The following is a 26,150-nucleotide window of genomic DNA, read 5'->3' as shown; positions in this document are numbered from 1 at the left end:
TGCTATCCTATTATTATATGTTTGTTGGATGATGTATTGCTTGTTCTGTTGAGTTTTTCTTCTTTGTACTTTTTGGTATTCTTTGGAAAAAAAATTCTAATAAAAAATGCAGTTTATGTAAAAAATGTTCTTTTAATCAATCTTACCCCTTGTGTATAAAAAAGAAGAGATAATGAATGAAGAATCCCATTTTTCTCTCTTACTTCGGCAATAAGTTCTCTTCTCTATCTTATGCCTCATCGCAGAAATAGGTCTGTAACTATCATATACTAAGCGCCATTATGCTCTGCTGTCGCAGCTTGTGCCATAGTTCGTCACTGATTACTTTGCACTGGACGCCTTCATATTATAGGCTGCTCTCCCGCCGGCGCTGCCTGTGTGCAGCAGTTTCCCTATCTCTTGCGACATCTTCTGCCACTTTGCGCCATTTCCAGGCTATAAGGATGATTTAATGTAGGCAAATAAACTATAATAGTAGCCAAGGGAAGTAAAATATCATGTGTGCCCACCCGGATTGAAAACGCGCCCACAATAAAAATTTGCAGTGTAATGTCGCTTATTTGGAATTCTACAGAAATAGCGCAACAAATGCACATGCAAAAAAAATATGAAAAACATTATTATTTTTGTTGTACAGGTTCAGGGGAAATAGTGCATAAAAGTCAGTCGTGTGCATTCTGCATGTCAGAGAATGTTGGAGGTTGTAGTTACCCAACAGCTTGGGAAGAACAGGGGGAAGTCAATATAGAAAGTCTGGTAGATTGCAAGCTCATCAGTCCAGCACTGATGCTGCTTAGGATCAGTTATTCAGTAAGTCGCTTATGAAGGCATGAAGCCTCTTATGGGGTAAATGGGGTGCGTTGAGGGGGCTGGTGGAAGGTAGCTAATACTCACCCCCAGAGGAGGGGTATGTGGCTGCCGGTGCTGGGTGAACTTTCTTCAGTCTCCTCTGCCTCTGACAGCAGCCTGGGAACAAGGAAACCCCATCTGATTCGGTTTTTATGAAAACCTTGGGAGAAATGAGGATTGAATTAAGCAGCCAGTAAAGAGGATCAGACATGGAGCTTGCTGAAAGCTTTCTTTGGCTGAGCTCCTGGCCAAGGCTCTGGGACATCCCCATAGATGAAGTGTCAGCTCTTGGGGACAGGACCCTTATCCATTACTGCGACTATTCACTTACATTGAGCTTCTGTCAACTAATAAAACAACTCAGGATTGCTCCTTTGAAGTGGACACTTAATAAAATGACAGGAAATAGGATTTTATTAGGGGGGGAGTCACTGATTTAGTAAATCTCAAGTAACTAATGCTGTAATGAGCTGCAGAGAAATGAAGGGTTAATCATGGGCAGATGCAACTTAAAAAGAATCTAAAGCAGTCCAGTACTTGAGTACCTCTAATTCACAACAGCTAGAGGGCGCAAGAGCTCCTGGGGAACTACAAGTCTCAGCGCTGTTACTTCATGAAAGTTGCAAACCAGCGAAAATGTACAGCAAACAGAATTATAATAAATAGAGGACAAAAAATGGACTGCGATCCCTGCCACTTTGTAGGACAGGAACTGATCTGAAGAAAATTCTCTAAAGTGTATCCATGATGACAATTATATCACCTGAAGGAGAAATGGGGGGAGGGGGGTGCTTGTCGGGGGGTTTTCTGCTAGGCAAGTTTTGTAGTAAGGATTACAGACAATTGTGTGCTGATATATTATTGGGGTAATGAGGGTAATGGATCTTTCCTTATTTAATATGTGGCCAGCGATGGAAGAAAATGTATTATTGAGGATTAGGGGGGAAAGTCAAAAGTAGTATCAATAGTAACAATATTAGGAAATATATTTTATAACAAATATGTTATATTATTATTATTATATCCATCTGTCATCTATCTATTTCTCTATTTTCTATCTAGCTAACTCATATCTATCTCCTATCTATCTATCTATCTATCTATCTACCTCATATCTATCTATCTATCTATCTATCTATCTATCTATCTATCTATCTATCCATTCATTTTGAACATTATATCCAGAAACTACCATGGATTATCTACCAAAACATAGAACCTACAGTGCAGAATAAATTGCAGCTAGTAACCTTAAGAAAATGTATGTGATTCTAAGGATACAGTATATGGTGAATGAATTATGAAGCCGAGATACGCAGTATACACATTTACCGGCCGGCACATAAACACAACACATATGTTATATAATACAGTCAGCACATTGGAAAAAAACTGCTTTACAACTACCGGTAGATAGATAGATAGATAGATAGATAGATAGATAGATAGATAGATAGATAGATAGATAGATAGATAGATAGATAGATAGATAGATAGATAGACCCCCTTCCCAAAATAAACAAGTTATGTAACCGTTACTATGCTATAACTTCTTTATTATCTTGCTTTGCAGTTATAGTTTATTTGTTACTTTTGAGCCGCAGGAAAATAGACATCAGGATTATACTGTAAACGGATATCTGGGGGGGGGGGGGTGTAAATTCATTTAAAGAGATCTTAACATCTCCATCCACCCAGACATCCACCCTCATTCTAGTGAGAAGCAATCCATAGCAAATGAAGTGTGTCCAGACCCTAAACCCTCATACAATTCCACATTCACCTCCTAATTCCATTACTGTCATGTGTTCTGTCCCTAATTTTTATCTAAAAGGTTTTTTTATGGGGAAAGTTTAATGGTCCATATACCCCCCACCTCCCCTCTTGTGTCACCACCCTCTTATTAACTTCACTGAGGAGGATTGTTGGGTTCGAGGAAGAGACAGTGAGGAGCATCTTGTATTTGAAAGAGGAGAAAGGTACCAAGTGCAAATCTCAAGAGCTCTCAGAGACAGAGAGAGGAAGGAGGAGAGAGAGTGAGGGGGAAGAGGAAGAGCATAGAGAGTGAGAAGGAGACAGAGGAGAAGAAGACAAGACAGAGAGAGGGGAAGGAAAGAGCAAGACCCTGGAGAAGGAAGGAGATTGACTCAAAGCAGAAGAACTTGTGTGAGAGGAAACCAGAGACCAAAGGAGAGGTATAGGGGGAGGGAGTTAGAGGAGAAACTCCTAGTGAGCTGGTGCCCCTCCAAAAATTAAGGACACATCGGGCCTTTTATTTTAGGAATGAATGCTGATCCATGTTTGTCTTATTGTGAAGCCACTGCCATGGATTGTTACTACAGCCCGGCCACGCAAGGCAGAGAGCTCCAGAGTTCTCCTTTTAGGGCATTCCAGCCCAGTGATAAGTTTAGTCCTGCTTTCCTGGCCAGCAAAGGACAAGGCTTTGGAGACAAGTCCAGGGGCTCCTTCCAACAGGAGTGCCAGTCTTTGGATGGCAACACCAGCGAGCAACAGCAGCAACAGGGTTCCTTCACTAAGTACCAGTCTCACCACAGTCAGCCACAACAGCAGTCTCATATCTACATGCAGAATAGTTCCTGCAAATCTCCTACAGACAGCCTGAAGCTGCAAGACAGTCCTGGAGATCCCCTTATTTCTTGCTACGGTAAGAGACCAACTTATCCTTGCATAATTTCCAGCGAGCTAGCAAGCTAGAGAGAAAAGAAAATAATAATAATGATAGATAGATAGATAGATAGATAGATAGATAGATAGATAGATAGATAGATAGATAGTGTTATATAAAGCTGTAATAGAAGACAGGTTTATGTAATGCAAAGAGCAGTTCTACCTCCTGCAAGTATCCGTATCTGCTTTATTACAAAAATCAGAAATGTCAGATATTGAAGCCAGGTTTACATTTCCATAGTTCTTACTCTATTTTCAGCTGAACCATATCATTCTAGTAAACTCCTTAAATGAATTTTACAATTCAGCTTGAATTCAGCTCTGAAGCTCCGAAATTCTGCTGTAATCCTGACAAAGGTAGAGGAGAAATAACTGAAATGCATCGGATAATCAAAAAAAATTTTAAAATATGGGGGGTGGTAGTTTGGGGGCATCAGGGGTTGTAATAATGAAGTCTATAGACCTACGTCTGTTCGATTTAATGTTAAAATATAAAAGGCGCATATATAGTGCGGCTCCCGGTTATGATGTGATTGTAATTACCAGTGTTGATGGTCGTTCTGGAGACTCATTTTTATTTTTAGATATTATTTATTCAGTCTAATAATATCAGTTTAATCCCTTGTGAACTTTTAATTTGCCCAAGTTACCTCGGGTACTAATTTTACACCAGCTTTCATTTAACGGCCCTTTTATCCTGGATTAGACACATTTACAGAGTCCCTTATTGTGTCCTTAAAATTAATGAGGATTAAATGTAATTCAAGAAGCAGAACCCTGTAGAGTGTTTGTACTGGACGAGGCTTGTGTCTTATTTACAAAGGTCACTGTGCTGCAAAGGGGGTTTATGGGTCTATCAGGAAAGTGACTGACGGGCAGTTGGTGGGCATTAGTTTAATAGGACCCTGTGTAATCAAGTCGCTACAATGTTGCAAATGTGATTAGCTGCCCAATTGAACAGTAGGATGAGTCGTTAGACCATAGACCATGATTTATTGGTATACACTGAACAATTAATTCTCCGACTACACCGTCGACAAGCTCTAAAACTCCAATGTATACATACTTTGTAGGAATATATATGTACACATATAGGGTATATATATACACACACACACACACACACACACACACACATATATATATATATATATATACACACACACATACATATATACATGTGTGTGGGTATATATTGGCTATATATATATATATATATATATATATATATATATATATATATATATATAGGTTTTCCCAATTTACCAGCCCTTGCCAAACTAGAATTCCCTACATTTCCTAAACTTCACTTCTAAATGTCAAACTTTGTCATCACACCTGTCAATATAATCCACCCAAAGCAGGTAAAAGGACATCACTACATATAGCGTGCAGTGAATCTTACAGATCAGTGATCTCCCACCCAAGGTTCCTCGGCTATTGCGAAATCACTATTCTCATCTTGCCTTGACAGTTATAGTTTCGCAACAGCTGGAGAGTCACAAGTAGCAGATCACTAATGCATATCAATAAAAAAATATAAATTGTACATATAAAAGGTTTATGTCTAAAACGCATTCCTTGTTCATCAGTCAGATCTACTATTCTACTGCTGTCTAGCGCTAACGCTAAAACGGTGTTTGCATTACTGCTGGCCTAGGGAGGTATATAGACAAGCTCTACTCTTGCCTTCGGGGTCAGTAAAACTATTTTAGTAGCCATAAACTTGAAAGGAGCAACATAATTTATAGGACAATGGTGTGAATTGTAGATTCCTTGCCGGCGCTATTGAGCATGTGTTTTAGCGCTGTGTGCTCTATGCAGCGCAATGATAATGCAAAATGATACGTTCACTGCAAAAATGCAAAAACCTATATGCAACATTATATAGATAGATAGATATGAGATAGATAGATGGAGTCAGTGGTAAACGTGAGGACATGGGTAAGAGGATCAATTTGCAATTGTATTGCAAAATGTCTCATTGTAATTACAGTATAATCGCACAAATGTTTGCAATCTGATTTCAGTCTGAAAAAAAGATTGTACTGACATCGGATGGAAATAAAACGTTATTTTAAATGATTTTATTCACATGTTCCTTTTTTTTAATAGGACAAATGGTCCTCGCAAATTTTTTTTTTTATTTTTTTGTTGTGATTTTTGGATGAAAATTACCCATTCAAGTCTATTGGTGCAATAAAAAAAACAGACTGTATTTGTTTGATGCGATTGTGACCCATTTTTATTGCACGTAACTATGGTAACCATGAAAAAAAGTGTACAGAACCTCTAGGTTCAGTTTTTGGTCAGTATTTTTCATTAGTATTTGTAAGCCAAAACCAGGAGTTGAGGAAACAGAGAAAGTATAATGGAAAGATTTGCATCTCTTTTGTATTTGCATACGCGCATAAAAATTGGATGCAAAATGGATGAAAATGGCACAAAAAAATCACAGAAACGCAATAAAATCGTGTGAAAATTGCATGAAAAATCGGTCTAATTTTTTATGGACTTGCAAGGAAAAGCCTGTGTGAACATACACTAAGAAACACTCATTTTGTGCGATTTAAAAGCGCCCATTTGTATCATTGTGCATTCAGATTTGCGCTATTAGCGCAATGTATCTCATATAATTCTTAAAGCACTAGACTTTTTATATCTAAAACTTTGCATTGGGATTCAGAGAAGTTAGGGGGGGTCAGAGGTGAAATCAATTGATAGCCCAGTGGACTCTTCCTCTTCTGGTCAAATATATGGCAATCAGGTAGAAGGTGCGGACAATGGAATTGTGTTGTGTCTGGTTGAAAATAAATGGCAGTGAGATTATTTATTGCTGCTTCACATGGATACAATTATGTTGATTTTATTTCAGCATTTCTTATCCATGAAGATACTGCAAATCATTATCTGCTCTCCTATGTGTTTCAGTGTCCTCCCAGCCTCCCCTGCGCTCATTAATAGGTCTCTAACTGACTCAGCCATAAAATAATCTCACATCATCCAAAAAGAGGGATGTAGCCTTAAATCTGTCCTTCAAAGACTCCGATTATTTATTGGGGCAAGAAAACTGCTTCCGATCTAACAAAGAAAAAAAATATATATATCCCTCTGGATTTGGATCAGACAGTTTTTATAAGGCTAAAATGTGCTCCAGTGCAGCAGAAAGCCTTCTATAGATTACAAAGAAGTCGGAGAAGACATTGACAGCTTCATGGGGAAAGTGTGCTGCAACACAGAGAGGAGATGTAACGAAAATAGAGGTTTATGACTGATTTAAAAAAATATTATATTTATTTTATTTTTCGTATTTTTATGATGGAGTTAATTTCTTGATAACGAACACATAATCCTACGGAACGAACAGCACCGCAAACAGCGCCGCTGATATAGTGTTACCCTATCCAGTGAACACAGAGAAAAAACAATCATTAAATTAATTGCACAAAACTTTTTTTTCTTATCATTTATACAAGTAATATAATAATGAACAATAATCTTGTAATTATTTCATGTCCGAAAGTCATTTTTCCCTTTTTTTTCGTGTATGACACGACTGATCACAAATGTTTTAGAACTTGGGATTTATAGTTATGTTATCATTCGTATGGGGGGGGGGGTTGTGTGGCTTTTTTGGCTTCTGAATTTTATGAGTGTTTTACAAGTGTTTTTTTTTTCTCATACATTTTCTACAAACTTGTTTCAAGTATACGGGAAAACGCCTGCAGAAAAGGCGACATTTAGGGACCTTTAACGTGTGCCGAATGTTTCGGGAAGACGTAAGTAAAGACTAAAGGTTTGGCAAGAAAAAACGCATATACGCATGTAGGTCATGGAGCAGAAACCCGCAGCAGCAGATTACGCTGCTTCTTTAGGTGCGTCTTGTGTGAAGGGTCCCATAGGGTATATTCACAAAAATGATACAGTTTTTGAACTAAAACAATTTGTCAGAAATCAGACAGAAATGTAAAACATTCGCTTGCGTGGATGCAGACACACAGGCATTTGTTTTACTCAACTACCGTAAATAGTCCAAGTAAAAAAAGTGACAGCATGGCCTATTCTTGTCCGATTTCCAGATGAAATCGTCCACTGCAGTTTGTGTACGCTCAAAAAAACCAGATTGCACTTCCATGCATAAATGCCATGAAGAATCAAGAAGTGTCTTTCTATACGTGCAAAGAAATTGGGGGTTAGACAAATGAAAATTGCGCTGAAAGAAATCACATAAACGCATGAAAACTGCAAAAGAAAAAAAAATCAGTCTGATTTCCCAGGACTAATAAAAGCCTGCGTGAATATACGTCGGAGCGCGCTGCTTTGGGGCTCAGTCAGACGGGCGGTTTTTACATGTGTTCATTCGTGCGTAAAAAAGACGCTCATTGCCACCTATATGTTGTATCTTTTGTAGGTGCGCATTGTATGCACATGTAAAAATCGGACATGTGACCGCTGCCATTGAAAAGCATTGGTTCTATATAGCTGCAGATCGCAAACACAGGTAATAACATACACACATAAAAACGCCCGTCTGACTGAGGCCTTTGGGAGAAGAAAAAAAACTGCAACTGACCTAAAGAATGCACTAAAAGTGAAGAAAAACTCCTAAAATGCCCTCTTTGTGGTGCGCTCATCAACAATAATTCTCACTTCTAATTAAAACAGGTTTAAAAAATGTTCTAATGGGAAAATGTTTTGTAAATCCAATTGTATGAGAGACGGAGTAGGAACAAATTGTAGTAAATGCTGGGGTTTCTCTCAGCTGGTCTGCAGAGTGATGCTGTATGGATATTCATAGTGTATTAGTAGTATGATTGTAGTAGGATAGTAGTCATATAGCAGTAGCAGTATAGTAGTGGGAGTATAACAGTAGTTGGCATAGTAGTAGTATTCTAGTAGTAATACAGCAGTAGCTATTGCAGTATAGTAGTAGTATAATAGTATTTGCCATAGTAGTAGTAATATAGTAGTGATTGCAGCAGTAGTAGTAGTGGTACTATAATAGCAGTTGTCGCAGTAGTAGTAATATAGTAGTAATTGCAGTAGCAGCAGTTGGAGTACTAATATAGTACTAGTAGTATAGTAGTAGTAGTTGCAATAGTAGTAATATGGTAGTTGTTACAGTAATAGTAATATAGTACTAGTAGTATAATAGTAGTAGTAGTAGTAGTAGCAATACAGTAGTAGTTACAGTAGTAGTAGTTGCAGTAGTAGTAGCAATATAGTAGTAGTTGCAGCAGTAGTATAGTAGTGGTAGTGTAATAGTAGTTGCCGTAGTAGCAGTATAGTAGTATTAATATATTAGTAGTTGCAGTAGTGGTATAGCAATAGAATAGTAGTGGTAGTGTAATAGTAGTAGCAGTAGAGTAGTAGGAATATAGTAGTAGTTGCAGTAGCAGTATAGCAATAGTATAGTAGTGGTAGTGTAATAGTAGTTGCCGTAGTAGCAGTATAGTAGTAGTAATATAGTAGTAGTTGCAGTAATAGCAGTTGCGGCAGTAGTAGTAATATAGTACTAGTAGTTGTGGCAGTAGTAGTAATATAGTACTAGTAGTAGTTGCAGTAGTAGCAGTGATAGTATAGTAATAGTATAGTAGTGGTAGTATGATAGTAGTTGCCGTAGTAGCAGTATAGTAGTAGTAATATAGTAGTAGTATAGTACTAGTAGTTGCGGCAGTAGTAGTAATATAGTACTAGTAGTAGTTGCAGTAGTAGCAGTGATAGTATAGTAATAGTATAGTAGTGGTAGTATGATAGTAGTTGCCGTAGTAGCAGTGATAGTATAGTAATAGTATAGTAGTGGTAGTATGATAGTAGTTGCCGTAGTAGCAGTATAGTAGTAGTTGCAGTAATAGCAGTTGTGGCAGTAGTAGCAGTAATATAGTACTAGTAGTAGTTGCAGTAGTATTTTAATACTTTCTTCCTATTGCACTGCTCAAAATGATCACCAACTCTTACTGAAGGCTTCTAATGGGAGCAATGACATCACCATGAGTGTCACTTTCCTATTTGGGGCCAATCATACAAAACTTCAGAAACCTGAATTAATATGTTAACAAATGCTCTCAGTTATCAAATAAGCCGTTGATATTGATCATATTATACTAGGGTCGTTTCAGACACGCTCATGGAAATACGTCCGTAATGCAGATCTGTGTTCTGGATGTGCTTCCGATGACATCACAACCGCACGCATCAGTATTTGCCTTCGTAGATTTTATTTTCTAGTGTGCAAATACTGATCCATATTTAACCCAAAAGAAAAGAATAGCAATACGGATGCAAATACGCAAAAAACAGGCCGTGCTGCGTCTAAAAAAAAACCATGAAAAACACGCCCATGTGAATAGATACATAGAGCTACAATAGCTTCATATTGCGTTTCACTAAAAATGAACCAAATACAGACCTGAAATACGCTTGTCTGAAGGCGGACTAGGAGTCGATGCATGGCGCGCAATGGCGGCGGGGGTCATTTCTTTTTGTGTTTTTACAAGTAAACGGATGGGACAAGTGATGAACAGCAGAACATCAATTTGCATCATTAGTTTTTTTTTCCAGTTTGATTTGAAAACTCGTTTCGGATCTGTTTTTCCCATTAACGTCAAAGGTGGCAGACTGAAGCCCTGATACCAACAGAGGCAATTATGTATCCCATAGAAATGAGTGGGATCGGAACAATTACACTATTTATATATGAGGAATTATGTATTAAATAAAATTTTACCAAAATTGTTAAAAATGTTTTTGCCGCCTCAGCATTATCAGGGGGTTGATGTAGCAGAGACATGTATTGTCACATCAGCTTGTCCCCTCTGTGCTGATGTCAATCACCCAACAAATCTAGATTTTTCCCATTTCTTTGCTGGGTATTGGAGCTGGACGGGATCTTCCATGTTTCAGGAACCCTTTCTTGATTCCCCATCTAACATGGATATTATATGTAGCATACGGTAATAGTCACGGGGGCCACTTTCGGACAAGCGGATTTTTCGCTCTGCATTAGGTCCATTTTGAGGGAACCATAATATAAATCTATAGGGATGATCATATGGCTGCATTCAAAAATGCTTTATTTTTGCATAATTGTTTCAGAATTTGTATTCTTTTCTACTGGGTGAAAACTAATCTGTATTTGCCCAATAGAAATTAATTAAAAATACAAGGCAAATACGGATTATTAATTGATGAGATACGGTTGGAATGTCTTTTGAAACACTTGCATAATACAGATTCGTATTATGGACGTGTTTTTATACACTCGTCTGAAATTACTGCATTTCCCCGAAAATAAGACAGTGTCTTATATTAATTTTTGTTCAAAAAGGTTTAACTTTTTTACATGTATAGCTGCCTGGACACTATTTAAATTGCCTTTTTTAATTAACTGTCAGCAGGGCTTAATTGTGGAGTAGGGCTTATATTTCAAGCATCCTCAAAAAGCCTGAAAAATCATTTTGCATCTTCAAAAATTCTGGAAAATCATGCTATGTCTTATTTTCAGGGTATGTCTTATTTCAGGGAAACAGGGTAGTCTTAACTATCCGGGGGGAGAACACCCCACCACCACCATCTTGCCTTCTTTGACGTAACATTCAGACAGGAGATTTTTAGCGAAAATGGATGATAGAGCAGTGAAAGGATCCAAGTCACAGTTTGCAGTAATCAAAAGACATATTGCCAAAAAAAACAAAAAACAAGTATGGAGCTAAGAGGAATTTTTTTTAGTAATTTTTGAAATGGAAAAATTAACCAATCTGACTATAAACCCAAATCAATTGCTAAAAACAATGTAAAATCATTCAGGGCTGGAAAATCCTAAATATTTCAATTGGCCGCATGTAATAATTTCTAGACCATATGCTTGTTAATTATCATCAAGATCTTCTTTATGATCTGCCGCAGCACATGAAATATCGTTGTGCCTGCGACCGCTATCTCGACAGAAGTAAGTGGGATCTATTAGCTTTGCTCTGCTCTGTCTTTACACTTTTTTATTAATTATACATTTTTGTATTACTTTTTGTTTCTTTTTGTTGCAGCCGGACTTTTTTTCTAATAAGATTTCTTTCATTCTATGTTTTTTTTAATTGCATATAGATTTTATTTTAGTTTTTTTTTTGTTTCGACACATTTCTACCCGTTGGAGATTCCATTCATTTCTGTTCAATGTAAACTAATATTAAGCTCCGAAGAACTAAAAACAAAACCCCAGATTGGACGGATCGGCCGCCCACCTTTAAGCTGATTTGAGACGAGCATATCATATTTTAGTTCCTCGTTGAGGCGACTGTAATACGAAGCTAATGTAGATCTACGGGGTTAATCACATGGCCGCATTATTTTATGGACATTTTTCAAAAACACAGCCTGCTTTATTTTTTGTGTTTTTATCTCCATGTTGTTTGTATTCTCTCCTTTTGGGCAGCTACAGATCACTGTTTGCCCATTGAAATGAATACAAATATGGATGGAAATACGGATGAAGAATTGCTGACATGGGGAAGTAACGTGTTTTGAAAGACTTGCGTAATACGGATTCATGTTAGGGACGTGTTTTTATACGCTCATCGGCCGTATCGTGAAAAAGCAAACTTACTACATTTCAGTTTGTGGTGATTTTTCGAAATGCAGCACGTTCTGGATTTTTCCTGGCATTTTTCCAACAGATTTCTCTATAGGACTTGAAAAATGACAGAAACAGAAGTTACAAGTATTTACTAATGTAGCAAAATAGAAAACGCCACCGAAAAGACTTTTACGAGCGCATAAAAACACTGAAAACTTTTGGTTAAAGCATCAGAAGCAGAATTTGTGCTGTTTTTGTATTTTAGACTGAGTTTGGTGTGGAGACAAAATAGGGGGAAACATATGAGCCCTTCCTTTGTGCGTTATGTTTCTTTTATGATCTTTGTGCTAAAAAGGGTGAACCAAAAGCTGGACCCACAAACCCACCAAATATTACATACAAAACTGGGGGATTTCAGCCTTGTACAGTCCAAAACCTGATAAAAAAAAAGTAATGCCATAACATACCGCAGTTCCCAGACATTCACGTGAGCATCCAAAAGGATACTGTTTTATTAAAAACGAGGGCTGTTTTTGGACCCGGAGCATTTAGAGGACCCAAGAGGTCGCCCAAGCCCCAAACACACACGTTTCTGGACTGATTGACTAATGAAGTTTGACATCAAACTGAGTCCCATAAAAGTGAATACTGCGTGTTGACAGATCCTATATATGTCCTATACATGGGGGTGTATACATATAGACAGTAGATAGTGCTATTTATGATGGATCCTATAAAACAAGTGCATTCTGATTACATTAATGAATACTGAGACAACCAAATGGCAAATAATGTATATAAAATGTAAACTAAGGGGGAAAAGTTGTTTTTGAATTTCTTCTAAAGTCGATTTTTACTTTAGATCTATTTTTTTAGTTATGGTAGAAAGTAAAGGAAGGGAATTCCTAATAAGTGATAGTAAAATTCGAAACGTTTGCAAATATTTTTTATTTCGCTTTACAAAGCTCGTACGCACGCCAGTCTTTTTGAAACTTTTTGGGTTTTGATCGTGGTGACATTAAAATGTAGACTAATGGTCTCCAACTCGGGGCTCTCCAGCTGTTGAGAAACCATAAGAGCCTGCGGCAATTGGGTCATGCTGAGAGTTGTAGTTTTGTAACATCTGGAGAGTCACAGGTTGGGGGGGGGGGGGCGCTATTTTATGTAACCTAGTACATTTCATTCTTTTAATTCATTCTGACAACTGATTCCACCACATCAAGTATTAATTACATCACCAAATATCATATTGCTTGCGTCATCTTTCGAAATATCACAGGAATCAGAGCAGTTCTTATAATATGTTGGATTTCATCAGTGACACGGACGACATTTTCTACAATGAGTTTTAAATACTTTTTTGTAATTATTTTAGAAGATTTATCTGGTACAAGAGGATCAAAGTGTCGCATTAATTTAGTGGGGTTTTTTTCATTCGTATTTTGTTATTTTTTCCATTATTTTTTTCTTTTTACCATAAAAATATCTAAAGAGAAAATGTTCCAGTTAGAGAAGGAAACTTCGCTAAACTTTCTTCTGCAAACATAAACTTTATGTTTCCACTTATCATACAATATAGGGCTATTTAAACATCAGTGTAGGAGGCTCCGACAAAGACTGCTCTATAAAACGTGGATGACATAGTGCAGCATGCTGCATGATTACATACAGAAAGATGCTGGAGGGCAAGATGGAAGCAGGATGGACCCAATAATAGTCAATGAGAGCCATTCGACACTGTCGTGGAATGGATCTGTTCTATGACGGGATTCCGTTTTCCTGCTACCATAATGGAGCAAAAAAAAAAAAACAGCAACCCAAATGCAGATATAAACAGAGCGGAAGAGACATAAAGTTTATTAATCTATCTATCTATTAGTATATTATCTGTCTATCTCATATCTGTCTGTATCTATCTATCTATCTATCTATTAATATATTATCTGTCTATCCATCTATCTATCTATCTATTAATATATTATCTGTGTATCCATCTATCTATCTATTAATATATTATCTGTCTATCTATCTCATATCTGTCTATATACTATCTATCTCATATCTATCTATCTATCTATCTATCTATCTATCTATCTATCTATCTCATATCTGTCTATATACTATCTATCTCATATCTATCTATCTATCTATCTCATATCTATCTATCTATCTATCTATCTATCTATCTATCTATCTATCTATCTATCTATCTATCTATCTATCTATCCATCCATCCATCCATCTATCCTATAGTGATAATAGTGTGTGAAATATACTATATGCTATAAACATCACAAATATTAAAAATAAGCCAATAACTAAAAATGATGCGCAGTATTATCATAACATGTATCATCATTTCCCTAATACGTAAACATTTTTATGCAATTGTCAAAATAATACAATAATAATATTATACAATACTTGAAACTTGCATTTCTGCCATTAAACCCTGCCCTTATCTTTCAGGACCCGATACATTTCCACCCTATTAGTTTGCGCTCCCTTTTTCAGCTCGCCTATAATTCCCGGTTATTATTGATGATAAGTAACGTCGCCGTTCCCAGTGCGGATCATTGCAGCCTTTACTGCATCACTGTAATTGTAATTGTTTGCATCAAACAGAAGGATTTGAAGATCATAAACTTTAATCTCACAACTTTTTACTTCGTGAACCACCTGCACTCATTCACTATCCCAAACCCTGCGTACATCTGTATGTGACTACTAGCAGGAGATATGTATTCCATATGCGCTCACACAAGGTATACATAAAGACGAGATTAGGAACTGTATCGCTCATGCACAATTCAACCCGACCGTATTGTGAGCCATAATGTAAATTTGAGTAAGACCGTTCACCCCCTCGAGGTCTGGGAGCATATTGAACCCAGCAGGGCAAACAATTTAAATAGTAGAAAGAATCTAGTCAGCACAACACAGAGGCGCAGCAAAAGTTTCAGGAGAGTCACACCGAAGCTACTTCAGGGACGAGGAAAAAAAAACATTAACAAAAAACTGAAAATAAGAGGAAAAGTCTCTGTAACTATCACAAATTTTGTAAAAATGAAAATGACAGTGCGGGGGGGGGGGGGGGGAGATAACAAAGAAAGTATTTTTCTCAGTGAAACAATATAGGATTTTCACTCGCAGGAAAAACACGCATAAAAATTACGCGTGCGGCAATGTGATGCAATGTTTTGGGTTTTTTTTGCACAAAATCCATTGCAAATACAGCGAAAATCGCACCTTTACAAGCGTGACATTGATCCAAGTTTTACGGACCCGTATTGCACTTGCCTATATGAATACACCTTAGGGACCTTTCACACAAGACGGAATTGTCCGCAGGACGCAGCGCTGTTGCAGATTTTGGTACCTTCTTAACTGTGAAATATGTTTTACGGAACGTCTTGCTGATTTTTTTTATGCAGGCTTTGATTTTGGAATTACATCTCCTGGATGTTAGAAATCTGCAGCAACAAGACGCCCTTCATTTTGTAGCAGAAAGCTTTTCGGGAGCAGAATTTAATCTTGTGTTTTCGAAGTAAAGACGCTCGGATTTTAGCAGGTGCAGAAATCAGGCCCCATAGGAATAACATTGTGGCGCAGAAACACCCATATGGACTAATTCCGTCCCATGTGAAAGGTCCCTAAAAGTGCCTGGAAAAGTGGGCAAGGCTTGCTGCTTAGCCAGGGGGAAGAAATATTTAGAGATACCCTTTAAAAGTTGCAACATTGAATACATTTGATGCATTTTTGTTGCATTTGTCATGGGGGGTGAGCAATGGAAATACTGGAACTGCCAGAACCAACACATAATGGAGCTGTGCCAGACAGGCCCTATGGACCATAATGGAGTCTATCCAGCTTCTGGCATTCAAATTGGCATTTCCCCACACAAAACTGTGCAGCATTCTGCGCTATTTCATCCAAACTTTTATGCCAAGTCTGTGCCGATCGGAGCTTCTGATGTAAATGTGAAAGAAGCCTTAGGCTGGGTTCACACGGGGCGGATTTGCCGCGGAAATTCCGTGCGGAATTTCGCTGTGGCAAATCCGCATGCGCCCGCTAATCCCTGGATTAGCCAGCCATGTGGACGAGATTTCTCAGAAATCTCATCCTCACGGGGCGGCAAATCCGCAGCAGCTAAGCCGGTAGAAGCCGCCGCTGTGGCGCTGATTTGCCGACCGCAGCATGTTCATTTTTTTCCCCCGGTGCGGCCGCACTCTCCTCTATGGGAGCGCCAGCCGCAGCAGAAGAGCGAGCGTCCGGGCCGCTTTAAAACCGCCACGGGTTTTGAAGCAGCGGTTCTCCCGGTGGAAATCTCGCGGTTTTTCGCTGCGACCAATCCGCCCCATGAGAACCCAGCCTTAGGGTTCACTCATAACTGATTTGCTGCAGATTGTGGTGCAGGTCTGCAGCTGATTTCACCCCCTGCAGCAAAATCTGCAGCAAATCAGCTACGTCTGAACGCACCCTTACACTGGAAAAGAGGAGAAAAAAGTTACTAGAAGAGCGGCATCCTAAATTGCATCATATCACATGTGTGAATCATATCTCGTTACACTGTATCATACGTACATTCCATAGTATGTTTTGTTGTAGCAAACAAATGTACACATGATGATACTTTGTAACGTAACATGTTTAATATACAAATATCGAGTTACATTGTAAATTCTACATAAAGTACTGGATACATATAATATACATGACAGCGGGAAATGTCCGTAGGCAGTTGTGTAAATAATATTTGTATAAACATGGCATTCCGATGTCAGAAGCTCATGATTATGTAGAGATGAGTGGCATTACATAGGCGCTACTTATCTCTTCCTGTCACAAATCACTTTTGTAAGAAATTCCTTCTCCTGTGCCAGCCAATGATTAAGTGACATACAGTATAGTGTTCCCGTTGTCTTAAAAAAAAAAGGTTTTCTGTCTCTGGTGTGTGTATTATACAGTTTTGTACCAGCAGCCTCAGAACATCAAAATATACACTTCAGCTGCTATATTAGCTGCTGCAGAACACCATAGTGCACACCTCAGCTGCTGCAGAACATCATACTATACACCTCATCTGCTGCAGATCACACTACACACTTCAGGTGCTGCAGAACACCGTAGTGCACACTTCAGGTCAGGGGCGTAACTAAAGGCTCAGGGGCCCTGATGCAAAAGGTGAGCTGCCCCCCCCCCCCCCTCTATCTGTACCTGTACCTATACCTAAACCATGCTGCACAGAGACTTGAAGCTTCTGGGCCCCAATGCAAAACCTGTAACAGGGCCCCCAACTTTAATGCTTTATTCATAGTACTGGGCTCCCTATATGGAGAGGAGAGGCCTTATGGGCCCCCTAAGGCTCCTGGGCCCGGGTGCAACCGCATCCCCTGCACCCTTTATAGTTACGCCCCTGCCTCAGGTGCTGCAGAACATCATACTATACACCTCATCTGCTGCAGATCATAATACACACTTCAGCTGCTGCAGAACACTGTAGTGCATACCTTAGCTGCTGCAGAACATCATACTACACACCTCACCTGCTGCACATCATACTACATACAACGGCTGCTACTGAACATCATAATGCTAACCTCAACTGCAGAAGAACATCACACTACATACCACTGCAGATCACAGTACATACCTCAGCTGCTGCAGATCACAGTACATACCTCAGCTTCTGCAGAACATCATACTGTATACCTCAGCCGCTGTAGAAAATCACATTACACACCTCAGCTGCTGCAGAACATCATAATAAACACCTCAGCTGCTGCAGAACATCATACTGTATGCCTCAGCCACTGAAGATAATCCCCTTACACACCTCAGCTGCTGCAGAACATCCTACTGCACAACTAATCCATTGCAAAAAATTATACTACACACCTCAGCTGCTGCAGAACATCATTCTACACAACTCAGCCACTACAGAAAATCATACTGCACATCTTAGCTGCTGCAAAACATCATAGAACACACCCAAGCTCCTGGAGAATAACATATTGCACAACTTAACTGCTACAGAACATCATAATATACCACCTCAGCTGCTGCAGAACATCATATTACACACCTCTGCCTCTGCAGATCATACTACACACCTCAGCTGCTGCAGAACATCATGCTACACATCTCAGCTACTGTACGACATCACACCACACACTTAAAGCTGCTATAGATCATACTACATATCTCGGCTTCTGCAGAACATCATAGTGCATGCCCCAGCTGCTGCAAAACATCATACTACACACCTCAGCCGCTACGGGACATCATAATGCACATCTCAGCTGCTGCAGAACATCGCAGCACACACCTAAGCTGCTGCAGAATAACATAATGCACAACTTAATTGCTGCAGAACATCATAATTATACACCTCAGCTGTTGCAGAACATCATGAGGCTCTATTTACATGGGTGAGAACAATGCATAGATATATGCTATAATGAAACATACAGATGCAGCTCAGCGGAGTTTGTCGTATAATCTGCGGTCTTACATACAACTGCAGGGACAACAATTATCGCAGCTCCCAAACCTAAAGGAAACACTAGAGCTCCGCGACACTGATATAGAAGCTACGTGCGCTGCTTACATCACACGCCTCGACTAAGTGAATTATTATGGTGACCATAAGCAGTGAGACGTCATCCCTCCCAATCCTACAGCATCATTCATAAATAATCGCGTTTACGGTTAAATAATGGGCGCATAAAAAAATCCCATGGAGCGCGGCATACACGGAGGAATAGCTGTCTCTCCACTACCTCCACCTTCTCCAGATTTGGCAGTCATTCTCAGCCCCTGGGCCTTCAAGGGGTTATCTGATTTAGACAACCCCTTTCATATTTTCTGTTAGGGCATATGGATCTAATATAGGAGGGGGCCTAATGGGTTCCTCCCTATATTAGCCAAAATAGAGAGCTGCTGCAAAGGGCACCACTTCATCAGATAGATAGATAGATAGATAGATAGATAGATAGATAGATAGATAGATAGATAGATAGATAGATAGATAGATAGATAGATAGATAGATAGATAGATAGATAGATAGATATGAGATAGATAGATAGATAGATATGAGATAGATACATGGATAGATATGAGATAGATAGATATGAGATAGATAGATAGATAGATAGATAGATAGATAGATAGATAGATATGAGATGGATAGATAGATAGATATGAGATGGATACATAGATAGATAGATAGATAGATAGATAGATAGATAGATAGATAGATATGAGATAGATAGATAGATATGAGATGGATAGATAGATAGATAGATATGAGATGGATAGATAGATATGAGATGGATAGATAGATAGATAGATAGATAGATATGAGATAGATAGATAGATAGATAGATAGATAGATAGATAGATAGATAGATAGATTGGAGATAGATAGATATGAGATGGATAGATAGATAGATAGATATGAGATAGATAGATAGATAGATAGATATGGGATAGATAGATAGATAGATAGATAGATAGATAGATAGATAAATAGATAGATAGATAGATAGATAGATAGATAGATAGGAGATAGATAGATATGAGATGGATAGATAGATAGATAGATAGATAGATAGATATGAGATGGATAGATAGATATGAGATGGATAGATAGATATGAGATAGATGGATATATAGATAGATATGGGATAGATAGATAGATAGATAGATAGATAGATAGATAGATAGATAGGAGATAGATAGATAGATATGAGATAGATGGATAGATATGAGATAGATGGATAGATAGATAGATAGATAGGAGATAGATGGATAGATAGATAGATAGATAGATAGATAGATAGATAGATATGAGATAGATGGATAGATAGATATGAGAGATAGATAGATAGATATGGGATAGATAGATAGATAGATAGATAGATAGGAGCTAGATAGATAGGAGATGGATAGATAGATAGATAGATAGATATGAGATAGATAGATATGAGATAGATAGATAGATAGATAGATGTGAGATATATAGATAGATAGATAGATAGATAGATATGGGATAGATAGATAGATATGAGATGGATACATAGATAGATAGATAGATATGAGATAGATAGATAGATAGATATGAGATGGATAGATATAAGATAGATAGATAGATAGATAGATAGATAGATAGATAGATAGATATGAGATAGATAGATAGATATGAGATGGATAGATATAAGATAGATAGATAGATAGATATGAGATGGATAGATAGATATGAGATAGATAGATAGATATGAGATAGATAGATAGATAGATAGATAGATAGATAGATAGATAGATAGATAGATAGATAGATAGATATGAGATAGATAGATATGAGATAGATAGATAGATAGATAGATAGATAGATATGAGATAGATAGATAGATAGATAGATAGATAGATAGATAGATAGATAGATAGATAGATAGATATGAGATGGATAGATATAAGATAGATAGATAGATATGAGATGGATAGATAGATATGAGATAGATAGATAGATAGATAGATATGAGATAGATAGATATGAGATAGATAGATATGAGATAGATAGATAGATAGATAGATAGATAGATAGATAGATATGAGATAGATAGATAGATAGATAGATAGATAGATAGATAGATATGAGATGGATAGACACCTGCCTCTCAGCCTCTGGAGATTATTTCAAAGAGTTGACAATGTTTTCTTTCCCTTTATGAGAATGTAAATCCCTGGTATTGAGTTGGCACAATATTATGGCCTCCATAGGATTGAGCTTGTTTTCAGAGAGGTGTCATGTACACGCAGGGAAGGTATATATATATATATCTTGTTACCACTACCAGCGTCTGCTGTAATTTCTCTTACCCCTTCTGGTTTGGCGTGAAGCCTGATGCAATCTGGTTACCCGCAATCTGTTTTTATTAGGGGGTGATCTGGTTTGGATATAGAGTTTCCCTAACTCAATAGCCTCCCTGCTCCTCCTGATCCCTCTGATGGCCTCGTGCTTTTAAGACATTTTTTTAAAAAACTGATTCCGGCTGTTCTTTCCTGTTAAGAAAGAAAATAAAAAATAACATTTTCTTAAGTTTTAATAACAGGAAATTCCTGTTTATATAGTAAAAAGTAAAATCTACAGAATATTACAGGAGTGCGAATGATGATCAATAAGCCGACCGCTACCAGAAGGGAAAAATCAGAGGAATTCTAGATATTAAATAACTGCAGAAGAACGATAATAACTCGAAATGAACAATAACGATGAACAGAAGTCAATGCCAATTTATTTTAATGATATAATTCTAAAAATTACTGAAAAATAAAAGTACAAATCAGGTAATAACCAAAAAAAATAATGATATGAGAGACAACATTAAAGGAGATGTCCCGAGGCAGCAAGTGGGGTTATACACTTCTGTATGGCCATAATAATGCACTTTGTAATATACATTGTGCATTAATTATGAGCCATACAGAAGTTATAAAAAGTTTTTTACTTACCTGCTCCGTTGCTGGCGTCCTCGTCTCCATGGTGCCGACTAATTTTTGGCCTCCGATGGCCAAGTCACCGGACCGCCGGGATTCAGGTAAGCGCTGTGCGGGTGGTTTTTTTAACCCCTGCATCGGGGTTGTCTCGCGCCGAACGGGGGGGGGGTTTAAAAAAAAAAAAACCCGTTTCGGCGCGGGACATCTCCTTTAACACTGCAATGAAATAACATAAAATCTAAGAATCAAACAATAAAGTAATATAATTAGCAATGATAATAATCATACAGCTATAATCCTCTATAATTAACTGCTTCAAGACCAAACCTGTTGGAGCCTTAACCCTTTCAGGAGCAAGAGTCATTGATACTCCTTTGTCCAGGTCACATTCAGTATTTCTGGTATTCCCACGTTTAAAATATAATAGTTTTTTTATTTTTCAGATAACATATCTATATGAGGGCTTTTGTGGGATGACCTATATTTTTCCATGCTACCCCGTTTCCCTGAAAATAAGACATAGCATGATTTTCCAGAATTTTTGAGGATGCAAAATGATTTTTCAGGATTTTTGAGGATGCTTGAAATATAAGCCCTACTCCAAAATTAAGCCCTGCTAACAGTTCATGTAAAAAGTCAATTTAAATAGTGTCCAGGCAGCTATACATGTAAAAAAGTTAAACCTTTTTGAACAAAAATTAATATAAGACACTGTCTTATTTTCGGGGAAACACGGTACCATTGAATGTACCACAGATTGTATTGAAAGACTTTCAAAAATTTCTTAGTGGGGTGAAGTGAGGAAAAGACCACAACTGCACCATTTTGAGGGGGGGTTATGTTTACGGGATTCATGGTGCAGTAGAAATGACATGTCGTCTTTATTCTGTGGGTCTGTACAAATTCAGCAATACCAAATTGATGTCGTTTTTTTATATGGAAATACTTAAAAAAAAAAAAGAAAGCCCCCTATAAATTTAAGATTGTGAGTTGCTAGGGCTGTCTGAGGGCTCCTTTCTTGCAGGATGACCCGTAGTTTGTAATGGGACCATTTTGGGGAACGTAAGACTTTTTGATTGCTTTTTATTCACTTTATTCTTGAAGTGAAGTGAACAAAAAAGCGCAACTCTGCCATTGTATATTTTTCCTCTGGCAGAGCTAATCATGCAGGATTAATAACATGATATTTTACTAAATTGGACCATTACAGATGTAGCTATACAGGGTTTTTTAATTTTTATTTGTTTTGGATGCAAAAACGTGGTAAAGGTTTTTTGTTTTTTACTTTTTAAAATTTGTTATTTTTACAATTACAGAAATCTTTATTTTACATTTATTTTACTTATCTTGACTTTTTTATTAGTCCCCATAGGGGATTTGAACTTGTGATTGTCTAACTGCTTACACAGTATAATGCAATACTATAATATTGCATTATACTGTATTTTAACAGCCTGCTTATTAAAGACATGCCACAGGTACGTTTAATAGACAAATGATCATGGCAGCACAGGGGACCCAGGCCGCCATGACACCCAGATGGCACCCCTGCGATCTTTTTACTGCCGGACTGTTTGAAACATTTGAATCCCAATCCGAACATTTAAATGCTGCTGTCAGAAGTGACAGCAGCACTTACAGGGTTAACAGATCTGAATGGTAATCTATATGATTACAGCTGTTGCCGGCAGATGTCGATACCCGCCATGTATGAAGCAGGTTTGGCTCCCGAGCACACTCCATACACAGCAGAGACTGTGGACGACTATACAAATGCTAACTGCATGGGGTATGTGTAGTCAGGATGCATACAGTCATAGGTGTAACAGGAAGGGGTTAATCATCTGGCCAAGTATTGGAAATCTGGCATATGTCACTTTAATGGAGACTCACTCTGTAAAGGTCTTACACATCCAGGTAATCCTGACACTGTTTTTTCGTCACGTATTGTACTTTATTTAGGTGGCAAAAGTAGATCGATACAATCTGCGTATATTTATGAAAAACACCAAAATTGAAAAAATGTTTTGCAATTTCAGTTTTTTTTCCTTTTTTCAACTTCTGTATGACAAAAATGTTCACACCTGTTGTACTGATTTCTCATCAGATACATATTTCCACTTGTTTACTTTATTCTGGAAGCACATTTCAAAAATAGTTTGAGTTTTTGAGAAATTTATGAGACTTACTAATTTAATATGAATTTTTAAATGTCGACGTGTATCGCTTTTAATTTTCATTTATATATCATTTGTATATATGTGGTATTGATGACTAACTGATGCAATACCCAATTTATGTAAAAAATTATTGTAAGGGTACGTTGACATGTAGCAGAATCGCTGGGGAGTTTACGCATTACACCACAGGGACGGATTTTGACACAGATTCCAACATTTATCTGCAACAGACTTCACTCCTACATCACTCTCACCCATGTATGGTAGATACAGCCTTATAGGGCTATATACTACTACATGTATCTATCTATCTATCTATCTATCTATCTATCTATCTATCTATCTATCTATCTATCCCATATCTATCTATCTATCTCATATCTATCTATCTATCTATCTCATATCTATCTATCTATCTCATATCTATCTATCTATCTCATATCTATCTATCTATCTCCTATCTATCTCATATCTATCTATCATCTATCTATCTATCTATCTCATATCTATCTATCTATCTATCTCATATCTATCTATCTATCTCTTATCTATCTATCTATCTATCTCCTATCTATCTATCTATCTCATATCTATCTATCTATCTATCCCATATCTATCTATCTTATATCTATTATCTATCTATCTATCTAATATCTATCTATCTATCACATATCTATCTATCACATATCTATCTATCTCATATCTATCTATCTATCTATCTATCTATCTATCTATCTATCTACCTCATATCTATCTATCTATCTCATATCTATCTATATATCTATCTCATATCTATCTATCTATCTATCTCTTATCTATCTATCTATCTATCTATCTATCTATCTCCTATCTATCTATCTATCTATCTATCTCATATCTATCTATCTATCTATCTATCCCATATCTATCTATCTTATATCTATTATCTATCTATCTAATATCTATCTATCACATATCTATCTATCACATATCTATCTATCACATATCTATCTATCTCATATCTATCTATCTATCTATCTACCTCATATCTATCTATCTATCTATCTATCTATCTCATATCTATCTATCTATCTATCTATCTATCTCATATCTATCTATCTATCTATCTATCTATCTATCTATCTATCTATCTATCTCTTATCTATCTATCTCCTGTCTATCTATCTATCTATCTATCTCATATCTATCTATCTATCTATCCCATATCTATCTATCTTATATCTATTATCTATCTATCTAATATCTATCTATCACATATCTATCTATCACATATCTATCTATCACATATCTATCTATCTCATATCTATCTATCTATCTACCTCATATCTATCTATCTATCTCATATCTATCTATCTATCTATCTATCCATCCATCCATCCATCCATCTATCTATCTATCTATCTATCTATCTATCTATCTATCTATCTATCTCATATCTATCTATCTATCTATCTATCTGTCTCATATCTATCTATCTATCTATCTATCTATCTATCTATCTATCTATCTATCTATCTATCTATCTATCTATGTTTCTCCTCCCATACCATTCAGATTTCATTTTAGCGGTTGTGATACTACAAGTCCCAGCTGGCCCTGGCAGTACACCATACTGTGCTATAGCGGCACACGCTTCTTTAGCTTGTATTACTTCTGCAGCCGTCATTCTGTCTTCATGGTATAAAGTTCCAGATCTTTCGGAGCTGAACCTTTTTACACAGGAAATCTATCACATATCTATCTATCTCATATCTATCTATCTATCTATCTATCTATCTATCTATCTATCTATCTATCTATCCATCCATCCATCTATCTATCTATCTATCTATCTATCTATCTATCTATCTCATATCTATCTATCTATCTATCTATCTGTCTCATATCTATCTATCTATCTATCTATCTATCTATCTATCTATCTATCTATCTATGTTTCTCCTCCCATACCATTCAGATTTCATTTTAGCGGTTGTGATACTACAAGTCCCAGCTGGCCCTGGCAGTACACCATACTGTGCTATAGCGGCACACGCTTCTTTAGCTTGTATTACTTCTGCAGCCGTCATTCTGTCTTCATGGTATAAAGTTCCAGATCTTTCGGAGCTGAACCTTTTTACACAGGAAATAATCCCTGCAGGGCGCTCGCGCTCACACAGACTTTACTCCAAAGCCATTATACTCGGTTTACAACATAATATCCGCTGATACAATTCACATATTTAAACAGATGGAAAACCTGTTATTACCGCAAATGGGGCAGAACATCCACATCGCCTGCTGAAGGATTTCGGAAAACATTAGCACTTAGGGTTAAATGGGTCTTTACCGTAAAAAGAAATACTTTATTGGCGTCTAAACATTT

At 37.3% G+C, this 26,150-nt stretch overlaps 1 protein-coding gene across 1 annotated transcript in view; it reads left to right on the top strand.

Annotated features, from left to right (window-relative positions):
• Positions 1–2,811: 2,811 nt before the first annotated feature.
• ALX4 (ALX homeobox 4) overlaps positions 2,812–26,150 on the top strand; it is a 124,860-nt gene continuing 101,521 nt past the window's right edge. Inside the window, exon 1 of the mRNA XM_066583469.1 lies at positions 2,812–3,514. Coding sequence (XP_066439566.1) covers positions 3,133–3,514 — 382 coding nt within the window. The 5' untranslated portion in view covers positions 2,812–3,132. The remainder of the gene's footprint in view (positions 3,515–26,150) is intronic.

Source organism: Eleutherodactylus coqui, chromosome 11, assembly GCF_035609145.1.
Source record: "Eleutherodactylus coqui strain aEleCoq1 chromosome 11, aEleCoq1.hap1, whole genome shotgun sequence".
NCBI classification, from domain to species: Eukaryota; Metazoa; Chordata; class Amphibia; order Anura; family Eleutherodactylidae; genus Eleutherodactylus; species Eleutherodactylus coqui.
Note: the sequence above shows the minus strand (reverse complement) of the source record. Positions and strands in the feature narration are given on the sequence as shown.